Source organism: Sapajus apella, unplaced genomic scaffold (genome assembly GCF_009761245.1).
Source record: "Sapajus apella isolate SASKATOON/1434 unplaced genomic scaffold, GSC_monkey_1.0 scaffold62, whole genome shotgun sequence".
Lineage (NCBI taxonomy): Eukaryota > Metazoa > Chordata > Mammalia > Primates > Cebidae > Sapajus > Sapajus apella.
Genome location: NW_022437002.1, coordinates 18,630,117 through 18,650,920, shown reverse-complemented (window position 1 = coordinate 18,650,920; position 20,804 = coordinate 18,630,117). Strand labels below are relative to the sequence as shown.

The following is a 20,804-nucleotide window of genomic DNA, read 5'->3' as shown; positions in this document are numbered from 1 at the left end:
GTGAAAAATGAGCCACAAGCATGACTAGAGCCCCACCTGCTTTAGGAGAGCCCTCAAAGATGTTAACTGAACTTGGTTGCCATGCGAAGGACATAGCAACTTTGATTGACAACCTGCAACAAAGGTCCTGAGTCTCCTGAGCTATTGAGATAGGGAACAGGGAAGGGAACAGGCCAGCAGGACCTCTGAAGACTTGAAGCTTGGGTAGGCCTCCACGGAAGGTGATAAGTGGGAAAAGTCAGGATACATAGGGGCCCTTAGGTTGGACCACAGGATTCCAGAAGGGAATGAACACAGAAGCTTGGTCTCCCCCCTCTCCAGCCTTCAACCAGATTGGGAAATCTAACAAAGTCCTGAATGTTCACTAATATTCCCAATCTCCTTCCATCATACAGATGAAAAGACAGGACAGGGAACAAATGTTTGTCAAGTGAATGATGGGAAGCAAGTCCCTGAGGCTCTTCAACTAGTTTTGCTTACCAAACCCTCACGATAATCCTGAGACAGGCAGGGAAGGGATGTTTACTCCATCTTACAAAGAAGGAAACTCACAGTCAGCCCCTGAATTAAATCCCAGTCCACGCTCTCATCCTTTCTCATCGCAGCTGCAGCTTTGGGAAGGAGATGTGTGGAGGCTGGTTGTTTTTCCCCCAAGAAATGAATTTTTTAAAGTTTTAAAGATTTTGGGCCGGGCGCGGTGGCTCAAGCCTGTAATCCCAGCACTTTGGGAGGCCAAGGCGGGTGGATCACGAGGTCAAGTGATCGAGACCATCCTGGTCAACATGGTGAAACCCCGTCTCTACTAAAAATACAAAAAATTAGCTGGGCATGGTGGCGCGTGCCTGTAATCCCAGCTACTCAGGAGGCTGAGGCAGGAGAATTGCCTGAACCTAGGAGGCGGAGGTTGTGGTGAGCCGAGATCGCGCCATTGCACTTCAGCCTGGGTAACAAGAGTGAAACTCTGTCTCAAAAAAAAAAAAAAAAAGATTTTGAACTACTGGGAGTAATGTACTCAAAAAGAAACTCTTACGGTGAAATTCTAGGCACTCAGACCTTCAAAGAAATTTTACAGAATTAGCCCCCGTTTTAGAAAAGACAAGCAGCATTTCCCCACTTAGCATTTAAAAATCCCTTCCTGGACCGGGCACGGTGGCTCATGCCTGTAATCCCGGCACTTTGGGAGGCCAAGGCAGAAGAATCACGAGGTCAGGAGTTCGAGACCAGCCTGACCAAAATGGTGAAAACCCAACCCTACTAAAAAGTACAAAAATTAGGCGGGCATGGTGGCGGGCACCTGTAATCCCAGCTACTCGGGAGGCTGAGGCAGAAGAATCGCTTGAACCCATGAGGTGGAGGTTACAGTGAGCTGAGATTGCGCCATTGCACTCCAGCCTGGGCGACAGAACAAACCTCCGTCCAAAAAAAAAAAAAAAAAAAAAAAAAAAAAAATCCTTCCGGGCCTGCAGAAGCTCCCAGTACAAGAGTTTCGCTCTCGTTACCCAGGCTGGGGTGCAATGGCACGATCTCGGCTCACCGCAACCTCCACCTCCTGGGTTCAGGCAATTCTCCTGCCTCAGCCTCCTGAGTAGCTGGGATTACAGGCACGCGCCACCATGCCCAGCTAATTTTTTTGTATTTTTAGTAGAGACGGGGTTTCACCATGTTGACCAGGATGGTCTCGATCTCTTGACCTCGTGATCCACCCGCCTCGGCCTCCCAAAGTGCTGGGATTACAGGCTTGAGCCACCACGCCCGGCCCCCACAGTACAAGTTAATTACACATGCCGCGCCCGGCCTCCTCCCTTCCCTGGCTTCTAGACCTCCATTAGGAAAAGAAAACATTGGAGGAGCTAAGCCCCACCCCGCTGCCGGCAATCTTCCCTCTTCCCGCCTCTCACCTCTCACGCCTGCGCAGTTTGCTCAGTTTGAACCGCCTGTCAATCCGCCCCCCAGCCCCTGGGTAGCCATCAGGGCGCAGGCGCAGCTCCGCCCTCTCACGCCCCTGTCTGGTTGGGCCCACCCCCTGGGTCTAGCACCGCCTCTTCCGCGTTCTCGGAGGAGCGATCTGCAGGTAGGGGTGCGCGCAACCGCTCCCCGGCTGGAGGCGGCGAAGGTAAAAGAGACAGCGAGGTATTCCTCTGAGCTAAATGGGGCTGGGGTCTGTGAGTGAGCCCGTGCGCCCGGAAGGGGGCAGTCAGGGCCTTCACGGCGGCAGAGGTCACAACCTGATTCAGCTGCGAAGGGACAACCGAAGGGGACGCTTTTCAGGACTGTCCCGAGGGCTCCCTCTGCGACCTGTCAGGGCTCCGCCTGTGCCTGGGGGTCAGGGCGCGACCGGTGTCGAGATAGCGTTTACTCTGGTCCGTTTGAGACTCAGTCTCTCCCAGGAATCCGGACCGAGGCTATGGCTGGGCGCAGGGCTCAGGTAGTCCAGTGTCATGAATAGTTTTGAACGTGAGGAATTTGTGAAATCTGTGTACTGCGTTATGTTTAAGTTAACTGTTTTCATTTATTTTCAGTATTGAAAGGCTCCTGCCTGTGTGGGTGGCTGTCCACAGGGAAAGGTATTAATAGTGTCTTCCCAGAGAGCTCCTGTCAGTGGCAGATCAAGGCAGGCAGGCTCACAGGAATGAAGTGTTGTTAGAGGTGCTCAACTTTAGGCTCAGGGAGTCCTGTGTTCAGATCTCATCTCTTCCACCTCTTAGCTGTGTGTCCTGGGGCAAGTCCGCTTCCTATCACAGAGCTTCACTTTCTTCCCTATGAAATGGGCATAACAGGGTCATTGTGAAGGTTGAGTAGGATTATATGGAAGTCACCTAGTATGGTGCCTGTCCTGTAACATGTGCTGAATATGTGGAAGCTGTGATTTCTAGGAGGTAGGTCATTTTGGATTGGGGTACTTTAGAAAGGCTCTGAGAGAAGTGTTGATCTGACCTGAGCCTTGAAGCCTCAGTAGGATTTACAGGTGGAACTGACCTTGCAGAATGGGAAGGGCACCACTGCCCGTGTGCCGCCTGGCATGCTGGACAGTAGTTATAGTGTCTCACTGGATCCCCACCCATCAGCCAGGTGCTTTCAACCCACTCTTCTTAGCTTCAGCACTTCATTGGAGGGCTGGGCTGGAAGTGGTATGAAGAGGAAATCCAGGGTTGGGTTTTATATGGAAATGAGCCAGCCAAAGACTTTGGTGTCCCCTGTGCCCATCTGCCCCCACCTCAGCTCTTCTCTCTCTCTTATCCACAGAGTTGGCTAGGAGTCCTGTTACTCTAGTATTTTGCAGATACTGACAGCTGTTGGGGCTGGCAACTGAGATCGCATGAAGCCAAGCCATGGGAGAGGGAAGCTCTGTGAACAGGAGCTGTTGGAGTCCAGCACATGTGGTCTCCTGTGATGTGGTCCCATAGTAATTTAATTACTTTGTTCCTTTTGCATCCTCTTCATGGGTGCCCCTGCTCTTCCTGAGACACTGCTCAGAAACCTTGGTGGGCTGCATTGCCTACTATGTAAAGCAGGGATGTCCAATCTTTTGGTTTCCCTGAGCCACATTAGAAGAATTGTCTTCAGCCACACATAAAATACACTAACACTATAGCTGATGAGCTTTTTAAAAAATTGCAAAAAGATCTCAGTGTTTTAAGTATGCTTGTATTGGGCCACATTCAAAGCCATCCAAGGCCACAAGTTGGACAAGCTTGGTGTAGAGTTTGGACTCCAGCCTCAGACAAGTTCCTCCACAATCTCTTCTCAAACCTCTCTCCTGCCGTGTTTCCCTTGATTTTTCCAAACCTACACCCTGTGGTCCAGTCAAAATAAACTAGTTGTCTCTGTTTCTCTTTTTTTTTTTTTGAGATGGAGTCTCACTCTGTCACCCAGGCTGGAGTTCAGTGGCGTGATCTTGGCTCACTGCTGTAACCTCTGCCTCCCAGGTTCAAGTGATTCTCCTGCCTCAGCCTCCTGAGTATCTGGGATTACAGGCATGAGTCACCACACCATCTAATTTCTGTATTTTTAGTAGAGACGGGGTCTCACCATGTTGACCATGCTGGTCCTGAACTCCTGACCTCAGGTGATCCACCCACCTCAGCCTCACACAGTGCTGGGATTACAGGTGTGAGCCACCATGCCCCGCCAAGTCTCTGTTTCTTAAACACTCCCTGCTTGTTCCTGTTCAAGCCTTTGCTTATATTCCCCCTTCCTTCTGGATTTCCTTCCTCCTTCTCATCTTTCAAGGCCCACGTCTCTGTAGTGAAGCTTTTCTGAGGCTTCTGCTGGATTAGTTGCTCCCCTTTCTGTCTTCTGTAGCAGAGGCTGACCCTCTAATATAGCTATCATTAGAGTCTGCCTAGGGGTACATACACCCCATATGTACTCTGAGTACATGGGTGGCAAGGAATCGTATCTGTTTCCTTCCTCCTCTGTCCAGCACAGGGCCAGTACACAGTAGGCTTTTGCAGTATTTGTGGTTAAATGAGTCAGTGGCATTTTTTATTTACTAGCTTTGGCCTTGTTTTATGAGCTGCCAGGTTCACAATGGGACTTTGTGTTTTTCCTCCTCTTTGTGCCTAAGGAGGGCCCTAGTTTAGACTGATGCCCTAATTACAGGCATCAAAAGCAAGAAAGTACAAGAATTCTGGACAAGCAAGGAATCTTCATTAAAGCCATTGTTTTCAGGCTCTTGTCTTGCCTTGACTGTGAGTTTTGTTGGAAGGTAGGCATGCGTCTATACCCAGAGGTAATGCTCTGTTAGAGACCTGTGCTGGGTATATTAATAGTATACTTCAAACAGGGGAAAGCTCACAGGTGGTTTACTAATCAATCACTCTGCCCTTGGCCATGGGAAACAGTGGTCCCTCCCATCTGGGGACCAGCAGCTACAAATGCACATTTTCCCTTGCCAACAGCCTCAGCATGTGGAAGAGAAAGTTATTTCTTGATCATGGAAAAATATACATGGTTGAAGGTAGAATGAGCCTGGGAACCAACCATCTGGTTCTGCCACTTTCATTTTACAGATGGGGAAAGGACTTAAGATTACGTAAGGAGGCAGGGTGCGGTGGCTCAATCCCAGCACTTTGAGAGGCCGAGGCAGGCGGATTCATCTGAGATCAGGAGTTTGAGACCAGCCTGACCAACATTGTGAAACTTTGTCTCTACTAAAAATACAAAAATTAGCTGTGCATGATGGCAGGCGCCTGTAATCCCAGCTACTTGACGCTGAGGCAGGAGAATCACTTGAACCCAGGAGGCAGAGGTTACAGTATGCTGAGATCACACCATTGCACTCTAGCCTGAGTGACAAAGCAAGACTCTGTCTTACAAAAAAAGAAAAAAGATTACACAAGGAATCAGTCGGTAGTGGAGATAGTTCTAGAAGTGAAATGACATGACTGTTTTTTTCCAGTCTACTACATCATTAATAGAACATCTAACATTTATTGCACACCTGCTGTGTTCCAGACACTGTTTTAAATGTTTTTAACTCTATGTTACAACTTGGAAAGTGAGGCAGATCATTCAGATCTATTTTCTGATTCCACAGCTCTGGGTTTTAGTATGGTTTCAATGGTAGTCACCTCCTACCCAGTGGGGTGGAACAGTTCTCCAAAGAGCTTGCTCCCAGATCTCTGTGAGTGAGAAATGTTGTCCCAGCGACGTCTCCTGGTATGCTGGAGAGAGACCCCAAGAGGAGTCCAGAGTGTGCTGGAAGAATGGATGAAGGACTGAAAGAAGTCCACATGAGTATTAGTGGATCTTAGTTTATGAATATTCATGGACTTTAAAAATTGCCTATTTATCAAGTTAGGCAGTACATGCATAGTTTTAGAATGAACTCAGGCCAGGATCTTTCTGTAAAGATTCCCAGTTTAGGATGGAAAGATTCAATTCGGTGAGTACATATTGAGCTCTTGCTACGTACAAGACCCTGGTATTGAGAAATATACACAGAGGAAAACAACACATTTCCTGCCCTCCTATCAGTAATTGTCTTCTCAGAACCTCCTCCTTCCAGTGTAGTTGGGAAGATAGATAAGTACATAAATAACTGAAATCAGACTGACTATGGTAAATGTAGTAAGGAATATAAACAGAGTGGGAGTTTGGGAGAAGGAGAAATCAATCCCAGCATGGCCAGAGGATTCTGAAGGTGGAGAATTTATGCTGGGCCTTGGAGAGAGTTTATTCCTGGGAGAAGGAACAGCTTGAGCAATGGTTGAGAGGCAGAAATGGACAGGTGTAGGGGTGTAGGGGTGTGTGGAGGTGTGTGTTGTGGAAGGGAGAGGAGTTTGCGAGGAGGAGAAATAAGCCGAAGTGGCAGATTTGGGCTAAAATGTAGAGAGAGGAGAGAGGAGCAGAGCACTAGCATTTACCAAGTGTCTCCTTTGCTTTGTGGCTTGCAGTGTGCTAGATGCTTTACATACTATAATTTATTTAATCCTATAATGTAGGCCTATTTATATTCAATCTAAAGATGAAGAAACCAGACCTCAGAAAGATTAAAGTGACTTCCACAAGGTTGGGTAGTTAGTAAGGGCACAGCTTGCTTCAAAGTTAGCAGTGCTGGGTTCCAATTCCCATGTTCTTTTCCTTATGCTGCAAGGCTCCGAATGCCATGACTGGGGCCTTGTTTTCTCTGGCAGCAGGACGGAGGTTAGACTGGGGCAAAGACAGTCCCAGAATGGGGACATCAATGAAGAGGCTTCAATGGTGAATCACTGGCCTAGCTTGGAAGCTGCATGGACTAGGTTTGCTTGATAGGTTTAATAGGTGAGCATTTTGGCAGCCCCCACAGTGCCATAAATCAGAGCATTGCCATCGTTAGCTAGTAGAATCTTAGCACCAGTTTACAGAGGCTGCAGGACCCTTGTATTTCAGGCATGGGTTCTGAGGGGAGATTGACAGTTCATTACAAAAGGATCTATCTGGGGACGCAGCCCATTTAGCATATCCTGTCCCTTCATTTTCTCACCCTCAGATTCAACCAGAGTCTGTAAATAGGAAAGAGCACTACACTTGGGGTCCAGAGGCTGGCATTCAAGTCCTGCGTCTGCTCATTGTCACCCGAGAGTCCTCAGTCTGTTTCTTTCCTTTGTATTTGCTGTCAGTTTAGTCCCTCCTGTGGCGGTTCACAGAGAGGCTGGGTTGCTTTCCAGAGCTGTGGTTGATCTGGGGAAGCCATGTCAGAAGCTGGAATAAGAGTTACTAGTCATTGAGTGCCTACTGTATGCCAGGCACTGGTGCCATGAGCTCCATATACATTAGCTCACTTAATTCCCATGACAACTCTGTGATGTGGGTGTTAGTGCCCCCATTTTATAGATGATGATTAATTACGGGAGTATTTTGGTTCAGTTCTGAGGCCTCAACTCTTGCTAATGTCCTAGCTTGGGACAGTATGAGGAAGAGCTGAGAATATGAACTGGATTCAGAGAGACTAGAGTTTATATGCCAGCCTCTCATCCTTACAGGGAGACAGTAGTTAGGTATATGGACTCTAGGGTCAGACTGCCTGGGTTTGAGTCCTGGCCCTGTCACTTGCTAGCTGTGTGACTTGGGCAAGTTGATTTAAGCTTCCTGAGCTTCCGTTTCTTCATCTGTACAATGAGAATACAAATATTACTTACCTCATGGGGTTGTTATGAGAATTGAGATGAAACAGCACAGTGCCCAGCACATAGTAGGTGCTCAATAAATGTGAGCTTTAGTAGTAATAATAACAATTATATTAATGCCCAGTTCGGTGCTGTTTTGTATAGAAAGTATATTTATTAGAGCCATTTTCCCTTCCCTGGCATTGTTACCTTCTCTTTTTTCCATTGCCCTATCAGGAAACTTTGAAATACTAGATTGTTCCAGCACAGGGTTGCAATGCATAACATGGCAGAAAGAGCCTGTAGGAAATGGGTCAATAAAAAGTCAGTGGCTCCTTAGAAAATCTTACCTGACTTGTGTTTTCACTCACCTCTCTCCACAGTGAACAGGAACAGAGCAGAATATGTATTCCTGTTTGCACAGCCTTCAACAAGAATGCCAGTTAAGACCCTCCAACTCACTTGCCGAAAGTGCAGTAGCAGTATCCCTGGAAAAGCAGTGCCTGACTTGGTTCCTTCTGTCCAGCTTGAACCCCTCGGGCCTTAACTTAAGCCATTTCTTCTTGTTCCATTTTCCATGAATATGGAAAAGTTTCTTCTGATTCTAAAGGGAGAATGAGATCAAGATTTTCTCATGAGAACCTTTTCTGCACTTAAAGCCGGAATCCAGTTAGGCCTCGTCTTCTCTTCTCCCAGCTAAACAGCCTTGGTCTCTTTTACCTCACTCTTAAAACCTATTTTCCATTGCTTGGATCACATTGGTCATGCCTCTTTTCTTTCTCTTGGTTTTTCTGCTTCCTGGCAGTAACCCAAACTGTACTTGGTCTTCTAATAAGAGTTCAGCTAAAACAGCTTAAGGGAAGAATAACTTCAGCTGTTTCCATCTATTCATTAACAGTTATTAAGTGGTTGCCCCTAGCCTCTGCCAGGTTGAGGGGACCCAGAGATGAAGCAGACATAGTCTCTACTCTGTCCCTAGCTCACAGTCTAGGGGAAGATGTGTAATGAAATGTTACAGGTGATTTAATTGTGCACAAGTGTGGGAAGCTGAGAATGGTTAAAGCAATCAGGTAGAAATACAGTCCCTTTTGACTAGGCTGCAGATTAAGACTCCCCTGGAGGGGTGGCAAGACACAGTGCAAGAGTGGTGGTCTGGGGCGGGATGATGGAGGCCCTGAGTGACAGCACAGAAGCGTGGTTACTACAGAGGCAGCGGACACCCATGAGAGATTTTGGAGCAAGGAAGTTACAGGGTGAGATCTGGCTTTTTGGACCAAGGGTAGTTACCATAAACCCTAATCTTACCTGTGCCCCACTGATGTGTTCTGTCTTGAAAGTAATGTGAGGGATCTTTTGTTTGTATACATGGTGATTTTTTTTTTTTTTTTTTTGGCTTTAAAACTTCTATAGAAAGTCTAGTTCTTAAGCACTGGAGAAATTTCATTCCCAGTACAGCAAGAAATTCATGAAGAATTGAGAGAGAATTGGGTGCCTCACCAGGCCCAGCCTTCTTAAGACTCAGCTGTAGGCCGATCTGTGTAGGTTTGGTCTGGCCATGGTCGCCCTTCCCCACCCCAGCCCTCTACCAGCAGGAGGTACAGGAGTGAGGAGAGGGCTCCAGGGTCCATCTGGGTAGTTGGTAAAGAATGCTAAGGATCTTTAAGCACTGTGAGAGTCAGAAGTTTATTTTTGAGGAGGAAAAAAGAACCAAAGGAATTTTAAATGGTGCTAAATGGTGCCAGAAGGAATCAGGGCTAACCAGGCACTTAGAATCCTGTGGCATGTATCTGAAAACCTCCAAATTCTGTTTCTGCCTTTGTATTTGCTGTCAGTTTATTCCCTCCTGTGGCCACTTGTGGTTCACAGAGTGGTTGGGCTGGGGAACTCTTATTCCAGAAGCTAGAATAAGAGTTACTAGTTATTGAGTGCCTACTGTATGCCAGACTCTGGTGCCATGAACTCCGTATACATTAGCTCACTGAATTCCCATGACAACTCTGTGATGTGGGTGTTAGTGCCCCCATTTTATAGATGATGGTAATAAAGCTCAGAGAGGTTAAATTTTATGACTAAGTCTACCCGGCTGGTAGATGGTAGGGCCAAAACTGGAATCTAGAACCTAATGCCCAAAAGCCCTGTGCTTTCTACTTCCCCAGCCTAGCATGGCTCCACATGGCAAAATAACAGAAAATCCATAAGAAAGTCTGAGATTTTTTTCTACTATAGGTGAAGGGTTGGCAAACTATGGCCCACAGGCCATATCTGACTGACTACCTGTTTTTATGTGCATGCAAACAAAAAGTAAACATTTTTACATTGTTGGGGGGAAATCAGGAAAAGATTAATATTTTATGACACATGAAAATCATATGAAATTCAGATTTCAGGGTCTAAAAATAAAGTTTTATTGACATATAGCTACAGTCATTTATTAATGTCTGTGGCTGATTTCTCTCTACAAATGCAAAAGTGAGTCATAACAAAGACTATGTGACATACAAAGCTTAAAACATTTACCATCTTGCACTTTACAGAGAAAAATTGCCACCTCCTACCATAGGTAACAAGAAGGGACCAGTTGGGGTATAAACCTATGACAAGACTAAAGACAGAATGTAAGTTCAAGGCCATGTGCGGTGGCTCACGCCTGTAATCCCAACACTTTGGAAGGCTGAGACAGGCAAATCATTTGAGCTCAGGAGTTGGAGACCAACCTGGGCAACATGGCAAGACCCTGTGTCTACAAAATATACAAAAATTAGACAGGCATGGTGGCTCATGTCGGTAGTCTCAGCTACTTGGGAGGCTGAGATGGGAGGATCACTTGAGCCTGGCAGGTGGAGGCTACAGTGAGCGAAGATCATGCCACTGCACTCCAGCCTGGCTAATAGAGCCAGACCCTGTCATTCAAAGGTGTTCAAGGCTGTCCCTGGAAGTGTGATAGTGGAAGTGAAGAGAGAGAGCATACCCTGTTTCCTTGGGCCCTGGAAATAGTTTCACTGGGCTTCAGATTTGTTTAGGAATAAAAAGCGTAGCAGGAAGGACTGTCCAATGTGCTAACATCTCTATTGGACAGTAAAGAGACATTTGTGTATGAAGTAATTCATTCAGATTTACTAGAGCCCTTTTTGTGCCAGATACTATGTTAAATGCTGGTAATGCAAAGATAAAAAAGATATATGCTTGCCTTTGAGGAGCTGTTGGCCTAGTGGGAGTGCCACATGTGCATGTGTGTAACCTGCTGGAAGTGTTATCACAGTATGTATACTGTAGGTTCTGTTGAATGCTGCATTAAATAGAAGCAAAGACGACCGCTTCCAGCCAGGTGTGATGGCTCATGCCGGTAATCCCAGCATTATGGGAGGCCGAGATGGGAAGACTGCTCTAGCCCAGGAGTTCAAGACCAGCCTGGGCAACATGGCGAGACCCCAACTCTACAAAAAATAAAAAAATTGACTAGGTGTGGTGGTGGTATGTGCCTGTAGTCCCAGCTACTCAGGAGGCTATGGTGGGAGGGTCGTTTGAGGTCAAGGCTGTAGTGAGCCAAGATCACGCCACTGCACTCCAGCCTGGGCAACAGAGTGAGATCCTATCCCCCTGTTCCCCACCCCCACCAAAAAAGAAGAAGACTGCTTCCATAACTTGCTGGACTATTCTCAGTAACTTGCAGTGGGTCTTGAAGAATAAATAGGAGTTATTTTTCCAGGAGCTCTTTTCCAGGAGTTATTTTTCCACACATCAGACCAAAGGAAAGCCTGCCAGTGTGAGCATTTGACACTGACGAGAATGAAGGAGAAAGAGACATTAGAAATGATTTGAAGGTTCTGTGGCTAGGTAGCTGGCAGGATGACGTGATCTGAGAGGGAAGAAGAGAAATCGGAGGAAGGAGGCAGTAGGTGGGGGTTGGGAACAAGTCCCATTTGGGACATGTGGTTTGCGATAATGGTGAAATACACCCAACTTCCAGTTAGAAAGCTTTTTAGAAATTTTGGCATGAAGGCCCAGAATTCAGATTTAAACTGCATTTTCAGAGCTTTTCCACTGGGAAAAAGGGAAATGCATATTTATTTCATAGAGAAGTTGACAGAGCAATTTTGACTTGTGATAGCTGGATTTGTGGTATATAACAGCAAACAGAGAGAAAATGAAGTCATCAGACTGAAAAATAGCAATAATTATGTATTCAACACAAAACCTTGTTCTCATTCATGCCACCTGCTGCTCTCAGCGTTTACTTTATCTTTTGAGCTCTGTTACCTCTTGCCTGTGAGACTTGGACTTGACCACTAAATGAGAGAGCCAGAGGTCATTTCTCTAAATATGTGGGTAGTAGAGGAGTGCCTTGCTCTGTCATCCAGGCTGGAGTGCAGTGGCATGATCTTGGCTTATTGCAGCCTGGACCTCCTGGGCTCAAGCAATCCTCCTGCCTCAGCCTCCCGAGCCAGGTGTGATAGCAAGCTACCAGAGCATGGCACCACGCCTGGCTAATTTTAGTATTTTTGTAGGGATGGGTTTCACCATGTTGCCCAGGCTGGTCTTGAATTCCAGAGCTAGGTCAGTCCACCTGCCTCAGCCTCCCAAAATGCTGGGATTACAGGCATGAGCCACCACGCCTGGTCTGTGAACTTTTCCCTTTGGCCTGAGACTTCTCAGAGCAGAGATGTCCATCTCTATCATCCAAGTCCAGTTATATCTTTTTGGGTCTGGAATTCCATAATGGAAACAGAATCTGAAAAATTTAACTCAGACCTTTGTTAAATCTTCCAATGCTTAATGGCAGTGAGGATAGAGAGGAGTTAGAAACTGCCCCTTCCCAAATAATCATTGTTCATAATTTGGCCAGGCCGGGCAACATAACAAGACTCTGTCTCTACAGAAAATTAAATTTAAATGTCTGATTTTAAGGACAGGAAATCTGTGATTGCTGTGTGTATATCTACTTAGTGGGGTAACTCATAGGTTCGGGGCACATTCAGATTGATCTTTATCTTCTCTGGTCCTTTTAAAAAAGTCAGCATTTTGATTTCCTTTCTGTTTCTGCTTTTTCAAAGTTTACTTGTCAGAGGGCAATGGAGAACTGAAGATTCTGGCCACGTACAAAGACCATTGAGACACTTTGTGTAGCTGGAAGACACCAACTCCCTGACAGGGGCTTTGTTTCATTTGGGATTTCAAGTTGACAGAGGATATCTTCCAAAAAGTTGGAAAAACCTATAGGTAAAATTGGGAGTACATTTTAGTTATCCTTTTAGATTACTTCAAATTGAAATGGTCTGATACGTCCAGAGGAAGGGGCAGGTAAGAGACCATCTAACAGATCATGGTTCTCAGCACTTAGTTGGGCAGCTGGGATGAGCGGAGCTGCCCTGGCATGTCTCAAATAATGCTTGGTAAGAGGAACACATTTCTACAGAATGACACGGCAGAGGATCATAAGGAAAACCTATGGTAACTAAAACATATTTATTTACTTTTTTTTTTTTTTTTTGAGACAGAGTTCCCCTCTATCGCCCAGGCTGGAGTGCAGTGGTATAGTCTCGGCTCACTGCAGCCTCTGCCTCCCGGGTTCAAGCGATTCTCCTGCCTCAACTTCCTGAGTAGCTCAGATTCCAGGCGTGCACCACCACACCCAGCTAATTTTTGTGTTTTTAGTAGAGACAGCGTTTCACCATGTTGGCCAGGCTGATCTCAAACTCCTGACCCTCAGGTGATCTGCCTGCTTCAGCCTCTTCAAGTGCTGGGATTACAGGCATGAGCCACCATGCCTGGTCAGATCATTTAATTGTGAAATTAAAACAACTACGTCATAACAAAACAAGATAAAATACAACAGAAGTATATGAAGCCCCTGCTCTGCCTGCCTCCATACTAGACAGTGGGGATAGAGAAGAATTAGACACTGTCCCTCCCCAAATAACCATTGCTAATAATGTGGCCAGCCTGGCCAACACAGCAAGACTGTCTATACAAAGAATTTTAAAAGTGGCCAGGTATGGTGGTACATGCCTGTAGTCCCAGCTACTTGGGAGGCTAGGGCAAGAGGATTGCTTGAACCTGGGAGGCGGAGGCTGCAGTGAGCCGAGATTGTGCCACTGCACTCCAGCCTGGGTGACAGAGCAAGACACTATCTCAAAAAATAGTAATAATTTGGGCCGGGTGCAGTGGCTTACGCCTGTAATCCCAGCACTTTGGGAGGCCGAGGTGGGTGGATCACCTGAGGTCGGGAGTTCGAGACCAGCCTGACCAACATGGAGACACCCCACCTCTACTAAAAATACAAAATTAGCCTGGCATGGTGGTGCGTGCCTGTAATCCCAGCTACTTGGGAGGCTGAGGCAGGAGAATCACTTGAACCTGGGAGGCGGAGGTTGTGGTGAGCCAAGATCGTGCCACTGTACTCCAGCCTGGGCAACAAGAGCGAAACTCTGTCTCAAAATAATAATAATAATTTGAGATGTATCTTTTCAGGGTTTTTTTAAACTTATATATATATATATATGATATATATGATGACATTTTGAAGTGTTCTGTGTTACACTGTCACCAGAGGTGTCACACTTGGGAGATTATGAATAATGCCTCATTTGTAGATTTGGGTCAGATGAGAGCTGAGTGACAGTGGTTTTAGCCTGGCCAGTGAGTTCTCATAGTCCCTGGCTGCTGTGTGTTCCCCTTCCTCATCTGAAGCTCCCTGGTGGTGCCATTGTCTTTCCCTGCTTCCCATCCCCAGCCAGCTCCCCTTCCTTAATTCTCCCCTTCTTTGATGGTCCTACCGTTCTTATGGTTCTTATTAACTTTGGTTAATAAATATGTAATCATAAGGATTTGAGACCCGCCTCTGCCTGGCTGCATACTAGGCAGTGGGGATAGAAAGGAATCAGAACGTCCCTTCCTTCAAGGAGGGCAGTAGTTTTTGCCCCCTTCACCTTCTTCAGTAATTTGGTAGGACTAGGACCAGTGCTACCCCAATGGCTTCATTCCCTCATTCTGTTTCACACCTCACTTCCCCTTCCTTGCTGTCGCTGCTCTCCCTGTCTCAGTTGTAGGCCTTTCTCGCCCTGCCCCGGGCTGTTACATACAGCAGCCTCTTTCAGCCCGCACTCTCTCTCTAGCCTCCAGTTTGCTCTTCACATCACAGTCAGTTCCATGGCACCCAGGCACAGCTCCAGGCATACCCAGTCCCTGCCCATCACCTGGGCCAGTGGTTTGCAGTGTACAATGCAGACTGTGGGGGTCCCCAAAACTCTTTCAGGAATCTGTGCAGTCAAAATGATTTTTGTAATAGTACTAAGATGCTGTCTGTTGTTGCAAAGCAACAATGGGTAAGACTATTGGTGCCTTGGTCAAGGTGGTGATGCTGAACTGTGCTGTTAGCCTTTGTATTCTCCACTATGTTCTCTGAGCTTTTTGTTTTGCTTTCTCTCAGACTCCATCTGAGTGATGGAGACTCACTTTGTCACCCAGGCTAGAGTACAGCGGCATGACCTTGGCACAATGCAACTTCTGCCTCCCGGGGTCAAGCAGTTCTCCTGCTTCAGCCTCCTGAGTAACTGAGATTAGAGACACCTCCCACCACTCCCAGCTAATTTTTGTATTTTTAGTAGAGATGGAGTTTTGCCATGTTGGCTGGGCTGGTCTCAAACTCCTGACCTCAGATTATCCACCTGCCTTCTCTTTCCAAAGTGCTGGGATCACAGGCACGAGCCACCACACCCGGCTTTGAATGTCCTTGATGAAGCAGCAAAAATGATCAGTTTTGTTGAATTCCAGTATTTTGTTAAATATTATAGTTTTCTTTAATATTCTGTGTAACAAAATAGAAATGCCTATAAAGCACTTCTGCAGCAAACCAAAGTATAGCACTTTTCTCAAGGAAAAGCACATGTGGGATCCCTTGAACTGCAAGTGGAACTAGCCACTAGTTTCATTTTTCCATGAGACAATGGCTGTGTTGGGTGCCTGGAAGGTAGACAGGGTCCAGGGGTTGGAGAGCCTTGTGGGCTGTGTTTGTGCTTGGGGGCCCAGAGTGCAGCCCACCTTTGTCAGCTTTCTGCACGCTGCTCCCCATCCCCATCTAGTCCCTTCCTCCTACTTGCTCTTTCTTCAGCACACACTTCCTTCTCCCCTTCCATGTCCTCCTTCTTGTGGTTCCTTCCACAGGAGACGTAGTAACAGCTCTGAAGGCTGCTTGTGATCCCAGAATCAGAACAGAGGGAGAAGATGGAATGGAGTCGTGACCTTTTGCCTCTGGGACTCCCAGGCCCCCAGTCCTGTCTGAGGCCTGTGGGGGATCCCTTGCTGGCACCCTAGCAGGCCTCACCTGCTAGTTTCATTGCAGTGGTGCAAGACGCTGCCACCTGCATGCTGTGGCCCAGCCTCTCCTCCCATCAGACCCTTGGAGAAAGAATACCTTAGCCCCTTGCAGTCTCACTACAGACTGTCCTTTGATTAAGCTGACTTTACAAATGGCTTCTTTCTTCCGTCATGTGTTAAATCTGACTGGTGTCTGTTTGAGTGTCCCCTTTCCTTGTCCCCTGCATAGTAATGGTACCACGAAAACTAGGAACCCCTTGGTGAGATTATGATACCTCTCACTTCCCCCTATGTAACCAGGAAAGTTAAGCATGCTTCTTTCACTTCACCCATCTTCCTACATTTTTTCCTTCCTAGTTTCAGAAACAACTCTCCTCCAAGTTCTGTTTCCAAGGAAAGTCTTAACCATTTGTCCCTTCTGGCGTACCCTCTTTCATTGAAATCCATGCAGAATATACCAGGTACTCTATCTTTGTGTGTGTGTGAAGCCATAAAATCTAATATTGAGTGTGCGGCAGTGCTGGGAGGTATGCTTCTCGCACAGGAGGCTCCCTCAGCCCTGCCGTGGTAAAGACCAAGTATAAATTGTGGCTAACAGGGTTTTCTCGTTAGAGTCGTGTGCCTGAGTGTCCCCTGTGAATTATAATGCCGCCAGCCCTCTTGCTGCTCCTCTGCTCTGCCTGCCTTTCGGCTGTTTTGCTTGTCCTCAGGCCCTCCAAAAGAGTGTGGACGGGGGAAGGAGAAAGAGCTGAAATCCAAATCTGTTTCCTCTGCACGGGGCTTGTGGTGCTGATGAGAAAATAGATGGGGACACGGGTTGCCACTGGACTGCACTCAAGGTCAGGGCAAGAGAGACTGTGATTCCTCCTCCTCAGCCTGCTGACCCCATGGCTGGCACCCCCTCCCTGAGCTCCTGAAGATAAGCGATGCTGTGTTTTATTTCTGTTGAATTTTTTATTATATTATACATTTGGGAAGCTTTTTTCCCTTAATTTACCTTGACAAGGGTGCGTGTTGAGGTGCTGATTTGTTTTGTTGTTGTTTGATGTTTTGAGACGGAATCTTGCTCTTTTGCCCAGGCTGGAGTGCAGTAGCATGATCTTGGCTCACTGTAACCTCCACCTCCCAGGTTCAAGCAGTTCTCCTGCTTCAGCCTCCCGAGTAGCTGGAACTACAGGCACCCGCCACCACGCCCAGCTAATTTTTGTATTTTTAGTAGAGACAGGTTTCACCATGTTGGCCAGGCTGGTCTTGAACTTCTGACCTCAAGTGATCTGCCTGCCTTGGCCTCCTAAAGTGCTGGGATTACAGACATGAGCCACCATACTCAGCCAGATATTCTTTGGATTCATAAGGTGTTGCAGTCCCCAGATATATCTTGTCTTTGAAGCTGTTGACTAGAGTTATATTTTAAGATCCTCTGTGGATTTCTTTTATCTGTGTGTTTATCTGTTCTCCATTCTAAACTATAATTAAAAATGTGCTATCATCAGATCCCCAAAGTGGTTGGAAGAATGCGCCTAAATTGAGCTGTCAGACACTTGGCTGCATAACCGTGCTTTCTGGATTGTGGGGTTGAAGTGCCATCCTGTGTGCTTTCTCCTGATGGCTGTCATGTGCTTGCCTCTGAGAACAGTGTATGGACCTGCATGGGCACTAATCAATCTTCCTAGCAGACGTGCTGTTTCTCTGATCGTATGCAGCTGGATCCTCAGAAGAGAGTGGGCCTTTCCCCTCAATGGGCAAAGAGCCAGCTTCCATTTTAAAAGCTCAGAAAAAAAAAAAAAAAAAGAAAAAAAAGAAAGAAAAATACCAACAACCCAGAGCCTGTGTTTATTGAAGGTTGGTCTAAAAGTCTCTCACGTCGTATGCCCCATCAGCACTCGAGTGCCTCTATTTTAGAAGGATGTAAAGGTTTAATCACCCTGGTGGGGATTTAGACCCAGAGACTTCAGAGAAATCTTATTATTTCTAACTGCAGGCAAAGAGTATTAAGGCTCCACTCTGGATCAGGGACATGACATGTTCTATAAGTAATTTATCTTTAACAGGGAAAGGCCCATGCTAGAGTGTCTTAGAAACAGGATTGTGATTGGGCACTGGTTCACTGTTCCTCCTTTTCTCTTTCCCATCTCAGTGTCCTGCTTATTCTTTTCATCCGACCCTTTTCTGGCCAATCTGTGCAGTGTCTGAATGCCTGCCCCACAAATCCTCCTTTTAAGATGGGGAGCCAGGTGCTTGCCAATGGAGATAATAAGGTTTTTGCAATAAGTGACCTCATCCAGCAGCCTGGTGCAGACCTGTCAACTGCAGACTCCCGAATGGGTCCTACCTGCAGCCCTTCTGATGGAGGAGCTATGGGAGGAGAGGATGTCATAGGCTCCATGGGCACTCAGGTCTGTGCTCTTGGACATAAAGTAATTTGGGGCCATTTTGAATCCCAGCCCCAGCCCTATGGCTACCTTCACAGAGGCCATTTCCACTCCAGCCTTTTGTGCCCTGTGCACATCCATAGCAATGTTGCTGAGCCTATGACTCATCTGGATGGCCCACTCCCAACCCCCTTCTTGCCTAGCTCCCTTGGTTTTGCCTTTCTGGTCCTGAGGCTGGAGGATGTCACAGGTGGGGTTCTGCCTATGGAGTCATTGTTCTGTTTGAGGAATATGGTTTGACCAGTGGCAGATCTAAATCCATGTGCTTATGAGCTTGGTTACAGCAGGCTTCTGCTGCCCTCTTTTAATCTAGCCCGCCTGTCTGAGCTCCTTTCCACAGTTAATGATCTCCCATAATGGTTTTGCCTTTAGTTTTTCCTCCTAGGTCAAAACAAATCAATAGTCTTCACAGATATTTAAAAACCATCAGCGTAAAGCTCCTGGGTCCTCCCCCCACTACCTTTTTTTTTTTTCCTTCTGGGTAAATTTACAGCTTGATCAGTACAGTGATGTTTCCCTTACATCTCCTCTTATCTCCCAGAGATGGGCAGCAGCGAACCCCTTCCCATCGAAGATGGTGACAGGAGGAAGAAGAAGAAGCGGAGGGCCCGGGCCGCTGACTCCTTGCCAGGAAAGTTTGAAGGTTGGTCACACAAATCCCCTACATCTGGGCCTGCAGCTTCCCCAGCATAGGAGGAGCATCCCGGCTGCAGGTCCAGATCACAGGATGCATCAAGTTAGAGCCAGCTGGTGGTTATCGTGTGGTAGGGAGATAAGATGGGGATGAGGGAGTTTACACAGGACATTACAGAAAGAGAGTGAGGATGGAAAAAGCTCTCAGATGATGCACTGGCTGCCTGTGAATGGCTCAGGTACCTTGTCAGAGAGCAGGGAGACCCATCTATGCTTGGGGTCTCCCACCCTTTTTTCAGATGTGATTCTTCCCTCAGCTATTCCTGGAGGGGCTGCTGAGCGATAGAACCCTATAAGAGGAAGAGAGACACACCAAAGGCCGTGGCTGCAAATGAAACTTCAGTGTCCTACAAGCAGAGAATTTGTCTCTCAGATTACAGCTACTTATGCGTATGTGTTTGACTACATTTTTTATTATTAATTAAAAAAATTTTTTTTATTTTTTGAGACAGAGTCTCACTCTGTTGCCTATGCTGGGTTGCACTGGCATGATCTCGGCTCCCTGCAACCTCCACCTCCCAGGTTCAAGCAGTTCTCCTGCCTCAGCCTCCCGAATAGCTGGGATTACAAGTACGTGCCACCATGCCTGGCTATTTTTTTATATTTTCAGTAGAGTTGGGGTTTCACCATGTTGGCCAGGCTGGTCTCAAACTCCTGACCTCAAGTGATCCACCTACCTCAGCCTCCCAAAGTGCTGGGATTACAGGCGTGAGCCATAGCATCTGGCTTTGTGTTTGACTACATTTTAAAGAGTAATGAGTTTAAAGACTACATTTTAAAGAGTTCAGTAGACACATGTTGGGTCATCAGACATTTTTGGACACTTTCTATGTGCAAGGCACTAGGCTCAGTGCAGGTCCTCTTATCACTGGGTGTGTGATGGAGTAAAGCAAATCACTGGACACTTGTGCAAAGCACCAAAAGGATCAGTAGCTACTCCTAGGAGTAACATACCCCACTTCATCTGTTTTGGTTTTTTTCATTGTCAGGTCTGAAGTAGCTTCCCTCTTGATCCCTCCTTCCAGCCTTCCAGACACACTAGTGAATTGGCTGCTGTATAGAGTGGCTCCAATAGCAAACACTTTATGTGTCAGGAATAGTGGACCTCCAGCCACCTACCTGTCCTGATATGTGTAAAGGGCTAATGCCAACGTGTCCATTGTGAGAAGCGTGTCATTTAAAATACTTACAAATAACAGTGTACCATCTGTTCTTACAAGCAACCAAAAGACCAAACCATGATGGAACAAAGAAGGTACTTTCAGCAGGGTTTTTAAAATTTGCCTTTAACTCAAACAGCAGGGTGTGTGTGTGTGTGTGTGTGTGGATGGGGGACAGACAAAGATCCCAAGCGTTTTAGAATAGTTTCCTAATCAACAGCTCTTTTGCTCTTTCAATTAACACAAGAGAGTACTTCCTGTTTTTTAAGGACAGCTTGGCCAATGGCAGGACTTCTCCTGACTGAGAATGATAAAATCTAATTCATGGTTGAAATGTCTTTTGCTGAGGCTGTGGGTTTCAGTGGTAGGTGCCTCAAGAGGCTGAAGAATGGAGTGGGGATGAGGTCAGGCAGCTAGTGCTGTGATGGAGATGTGGCTTCCTTTGGAAGGGGCTCAAAGAGCTGTGCTATTTGTGAGCTTGGGCAGGTCACCTAGATGTTCCTTTAACCCAGGTCTATTACTCTGTTAGAACCACTATGGGCTGGGCGTGGTGGCTCAAGCCTGTAATCCCAGCACTTTGGGAGGCCGAGGTGGGTGGATCTCGAGGTCAAGAGATC

At 46.7% G+C, this 20,804-nt stretch overlaps 1 protein-coding gene across 18 annotated transcripts in view; it reads left to right on the top strand.

Annotated features, from left to right (window-relative positions):
• Window positions 1–1,768: 1,768 nt before the first annotated feature.
• The window catches only part of MKNK1 (MAPK interacting serine/threonine kinase 1), a 42,344-nt gene continuing 23,308 nt past the window's right edge, over window positions 1,769–20,804 (top strand). For 3 of the 18 annotated variants that reach the window (XM_032247471.1, XM_032247476.1, XM_032247467.1), the window contains exons 1-3: window positions 2,002–2,113; window positions 12,641–12,806; window positions 18,876–18,977. In XM_032247471.1, the coding sequence (XP_032103362.1) occupies window positions 18,909–18,977 (69 nt within the window). In that variant the 5' untranslated portion in view covers window positions 2,002–2,113; window positions 12,641–12,806; window positions 18,876–18,908. Of the gene's footprint in view, window positions 2,131–10,123; window positions 10,205–12,640; window positions 12,807–16,259; window positions 16,364–17,100; window positions 18,525–18,875; window positions 18,978–20,804 lie in introns of those variants that run through there. The other 15 variants (XM_032247459.1, XM_032247461.1, XM_032247460.1 and 12 more) reach the window with 12 other exon arrangements.